At 32.0% G+C, this 5538-nt stretch overlaps 1 protein-coding gene across 1 annotated transcript; it reads right to left on the bottom strand.

Annotated features, from left to right (window-relative positions):
* Positions 1-1861: 1861 nt before the first annotated feature.
* Positions 1862-5454, bottom strand: LOC129895856 (CRIB domain-containing protein RIC10-like). The gene is made up of 5 exons (XM_055971629.1): positions 5200-5454; positions 4481-4620; positions 4281-4378; positions 3582-3666; positions 1862-2343 (listed from the first exon to the last, which is right to left on the bottom strand). The coding sequence occupies exons 1-5, from the start codon at positions 5280-5282 to the stop codon at positions 2117-2119; spliced, it is 633 nt and encodes a 210-aa protein (XP_055827604.1). The 5' UTR covers positions 5283-5454; the 3' UTR covers positions 1862-2116.
* Positions 5455-5538: the final 84 nt, after the last annotated feature.

The following is a 5538-nucleotide window of genomic DNA, read 5'->3' as shown; positions in this document are numbered from 1 at the left end:
CATGATTCACGTGATTTTCGTATTTCAAATTTATGTGTGGTGATGATGTTTTAGCAAGTATTTTTATTTATTATTTTTTTTTCTTTACCTCTCCTCCAGGAGCTCCCGCTCTTTTACTTTTTGGTGACTTGAACTCACAATTTTAAGGTTGAAACTGGAAAGTGAGGGATGCTTACTATCTGAGCTACTCCCTCTCGTCAGCAAAATATTTTCTCGTCAGCAAAATATTTGACTTACTCGTTGGAAAATCAAGAAAAAATATTTCTATGTACTCAACATTTACACTAAATCAACTAATTGAATTTAAAGACTTAATATATATATATATATATACTCCTTCCGTTTTAGTTTATTCTTAAGGTTATTTTGATACATTCTACATATCTTGAGTTTAAAAATCAGAAAATTCAAAAATGTTCTTTATTTTTTTAAGTTCTGTGTCAAATCAAAATCAGACAAACAAATTAAAGTAGATAATATATATCTTAGGTTCATGAAACTATACAATTCAAAATTTTGCATTGTAAATGACGCTGTCACTTTTTTGGACATATGGGGTGTTTGGTCATGAAAAATTCACTTTTGTTTTTGAAGTTAAACTCTAAAAACACGTTTGATCATAAAATTTCAAAATAATTCTTGCATTTGAATTCTAGAATTTTCAAGAGTTTGAAAAATAACAAAAAGTTGATTTCACGTTTTTCACTCCAAATTACTCATATAAATTCAAAAATAACTCTAATTTGCATTCATAACCAAATCACAACTCCAATTTTTCAAATATATCATTTTTTATTTTGAAAATAAAAATTACTTTTTTTTCAAATTTTACAATGAAATACGGCTAACGTCCTCATAATGTCCTTAATGAAGTAGACAAGTAAGTTAACCTTCAGTCCAAGTTGTGATTGGGCTGGACAGAAGCTCACAAGTTGGGCAAGTTATTCTACTCTTTATGTCCAACCTCAGCCCAAGTCGTAATGGCCCAAGCTAGCCCAACATATTTCTGATTCTGTTTTCTTTATTTACTGGAGTTATATTTGTATTGTACATAGGGGTTGTTTGATAGTTGATTTGGAGATAAGTTATGTAGATATTAAATTCGACATAAGTAACAACACATTTTTCCATATTGAACTTTTATTCATTGTAACAGTGAAATCAGTAAACTTTATCAACTACAATAGTAAATCATAATATATAAATAGGCGCTCAAATTTGGCCTCAATTGACAAGTAAACACTCTAATTTTGGAAGCAACAATAGAATCAGAATTTTCATTAAGGAGGTTCAAAATATAAAGAAGTAAACATACAAAGAAGTCGAAGGGGTTCAATATCTACTAATATATACATAAAAAATAAATTTAACCATGTATAAACAGTGTAATTTTTCGTCAAAGGAATTCGAATGGACCCCCTGGACCCTTACTAGCTCTCCCCTGTTTGGGAGTGCATGTCTAGACACCTCAACTCATCTCATACAGTATTTCGTGAACACCCAACGCTGACGTGACACAAAGTTTAAACATGTCTAGATGATCATGGAGCGTTCAACTGACGATGTGTATACAAGTTGAGATGTCTAGACATACTCAAAGTTAGAATATTTATTTTTCTAGTTGAGACCAAATTTAAGTGTCCGTTTATATATTATATATGTCAAAACAAAATTTGTCAAGCTGATGTACTGCTAAATAATTATTCGAGACATTGTGGTATTTAATTGTTTGAATCAAATAATTAGCATTAGCACAATTTTCCAGCCAGCATAACTAAATGATCCTTATAAGATCCTTCCTTACATTACAACTAAATAAGAAAATATATAAAACATTAGGAAAAAAGTGAATAGAATAAAGGAACACAAATTCTAGTTTTTTTCTCCTCAAAACACCAAGTTTTTGAGTACAATTAAATTTCACCTTTGTGTCTGACATCTTTAGCCCCTCCTATAATTTTCATCTTCCATATTTCTTAAATCACATTTCTATGTTCCCACCCTCTACATTTACTTAAGTACTTTCTACCCCTTTGTTGCCTTTCTCTTCAACTATGATATATGCAAATGTCATTGTTTTTTATTGTGTGTACATTTTGAACTTGCTTGCAACACATTAAGACACTTGTATGGCTGTTGGTGTGTGATTGCCTTCAACAGATTTAGCCTTGTGTTTCGTTGCTCGTGATGATCTCAACGTGGAGGGTGAACTAGATTTTGGGTAGGAAGTCGATTTCGGCTTCCTCCGTTTGTGTTTCTTAGGAGGACTAGAAACATCTGAAGTACTTTTCATGTCCTTGTAAATGTTAGCTGTTGTTAGCTGCCTCGTTGTCTCTCCACAACCTGTCAAATAGACATGCGTAGTACAGAGTCAAGGGGTGCTTTTAATTTCACTAGCTATATGTCTCCATGAAGAGCTGTGCTAATGAATGCATAAGTAGGTACAGAGGAGGTCATAAGCGTCTATAGCATAAAATCATTTTTCAAAAGGGAAAATATCCATAATGTAAACATCAAGTAGGAGAACAATATTCGCTGACTCTGAATTATGACTAATTTGCTCGTCTTCCATAAATTAGTGTAATGTTCTAGTTTTCTTGTCTTTCCCCTCAATATCATAGCTTAGCTTCAAAATCCATATGAAGTTCAAAGCTCAAATACATATGTGGCCAGTTAAACTAAGGGCATCACCTATTAAACACTTAATGTCTATAAAACCAATGCCTATTAAACAAAATGTGTTTGACAGGGAATGTAGTGACATACACTCACTTTTAAATTGTCTTCACATCAGATGTTTAATAACTACAAGTCTTACTACATGTATCTTAAGTAAAAACTCAGACAAGTTTAAGGGGCAGCATATATATTCAATCCAAGTTCTAATTTTTTCACAAATGTGTGGGATTACTACAATAGGGGACATAGTATAGACAAAAAAAACCACAGATAAGTTATGTCCCTTTCTTGGGTCATGACACAACTGATGAGCCAAAAAAAGATTTCCCTTCTCATGAGGCAAAACAAATCTTCAAGAAAAGAAAAAATCTTCTTTAGTTTTTATAAGCCATACAACAAAATATAGGACAAGCTTACTATTTTTTGAATTGTCTTATTAGGGTAGCTTCCCATGATCTAAACCAAACGATGGATTGAAACCACTATATTATTTTATCGAATTGATTTCTCAGATATTTATCCAACTATTAGTTATTATTTTGGAAAGTCACCCTTTTTCTTGATTCCTATTTTTTTAACAAAGAAGATGACTTTATGAAATAATAACTATTAGTAGTTGAGAGACCATCTGAGAAACCAATTTGATAAAATAATATAGTGGTTTGATTCCATCGTTTGGTTTTTAGAGATAAAAGACGCTAAATGATTTCTTTCTGCCAGTCTAAATTTCGATGGGTAGAGTTAATCGGTACATGTATTGATGGGAGGTAACAAGTACTTGGTAAAATAGTTGAGTTGTCTGAAAACTGACTCAAATACCACAGTTAGTTATAAAGAAAAAAAGAAAGACCTTTGTAGATTTTTGGTGTGCAAAAGAAAAAAGTATGTCAAGCAAGACTAACCTTGAGATGACCAAGGAGAGATAGCAGAACCAGAGTTACCAATAGAAGTTACTGCAAATTCAGGCCCTGCCTTGAATGATTTCATCTTCAATTCAACAACAACAACAAAAAAAAAAAAAAAAAAATGTTAGACATATGGAAAGCCCTTCATATAAAATAATGAATTGCCTAATGGAAGATTCAATAGGGAAAATACTCTTTCGCATATGATGTTTACACCAAACTAAACAAATTAATTTTAAGAAAAGTTAGCCCGATGCACGAAGCATCACATATTCATGCAGAATTCGTGGAAGGGCCACACCCCAAGAGGTATATATAGGCCGCTTACCTTGACACAAGCATTAGTTGTTGATTCTAGGGCTCCAACCCCTGACCCATAGATCATATGGAGATAGACAACTTTAAGAGTAACAAACTAAAAAAAAATAAAAATCTGCTCAGCGCACGAAACATGCTGCATCCACGTAGGGATCAAGGAAGTACGTATAATGTATACAGTCTACTATGACGTAAGAATCAATGGTTGATTTCATAACTCGAATTCGTAATCAGTAGGTCACACAAACCTACTATAAAGAATTATAAACTAATTAAAGTAAAACAAAAAATACATAACATCTTACATTTTTTAGTTTCAATAAATTATTTTGGAGCCCAAATATGTGAAAAGGAGGATGAAGGGATAAAACAACATACCCAAGTAGGTGCACCTCCAGAGGGACCTTCCCAACCAATATGTGCCACATGTTTAACATCAGTTGGACCTCCAATCTCCAACTCCCTCTCCTTAACAACTGTAAATTTACATACTCATTTTGTTCACTTATAGCCTTAAATTATTAACCCAAATTATCAAGAAAACATACAATTTTAAAGAAGGGGTAAAAGGGGGTTACCAAAAATATTTGTGATATATTTGTAAATTCCCTTCACTTTGGTTGCCATTGTATATAACGTAAAAGCCCAAAAAGCCAACACCAATGAAACAGAACACAGATAGAAGGACCACACCAATGGGAAATACTGATTCCTTTGCCTAACAAAAAATAAAAACAACACATTAAACAAAATTAAATCAGCAAATTTACCCATCTCAATTTCTCAGGTGTAAAGCAAAATTACACATTCAAAATGTAGACGTAAATATACGAAGAAGCTATGAGAATTCAATATATACATAAATAATAATTTTGATCTTATATATAAAGTGAAACCTTGTTGTGCCCTCTTGCTTCGCCTCTAGTTTGGGTAGGGACAGAGCTATATGACCTGACGGGGTTCAATTGAATCCCTTTTATTGGAAATTACACTTTTAAAAACTAGGATAAAAAATCGTTTGTATGTGTAAATTGTTGAATCTTTTTGTCACAAGGGAAACTTCTATTGTAATATAAAAAGTAGTTCAAAAATTGCTTAAGGTCATACGTTTAAATTTCAAGGGAGGCATTTTTGCATATATTTTTTTTCTCAAACCCCAATTGGGAGGGGAGAATTCTTGATTGACAACAATAATAACAGCTCAATCCCAAATAAATTAGAGAATTTATGATTGACAAAAGGAAAAAATGAAAAGAAGAAAGGGAATTGAATAACATAATGAGTATAATAATAATACCTTTTCAGATAAAAGCTTAAGCCATGTAGAAAAAAAGGAGATGAAAAAAGGAATAAACTTTTTCTATCTCCTTCTAATTGCATTCCCCATTAATATCTTCCTTCAACAAATGTATTTTGTATAAATGCATGCAAAAAAACATGCATACATGAAAGAACAAACAAAAGAGAAAATCAAGAAAATATATATGATATGTGGGCAAAAATGCCCTAGAGGACCTTTTAATTTATTTTCTTTCTCTTTTTTTCTTTATTTGTTGTTTGAATGTGGGAATTGTTTTGTTTGGATAATCTATAAGGATACAAAGAGGGGGAATGGGGAAAAAATGGGAAAATTAGA

Source organism: Solanum dulcamara, chromosome 7 (assembly GCF_947179165.1).
Source record: "Solanum dulcamara chromosome 7, daSolDulc1.2, whole genome shotgun sequence".
Classification (NCBI taxonomy): Eukaryota; Viridiplantae; Streptophyta; class Magnoliopsida; order Solanales; family Solanaceae; genus Solanum; species Solanum dulcamara.
Note: the sequence above shows the minus strand (reverse complement) of the source record. Positions and strands in the feature narration are given on the sequence as shown.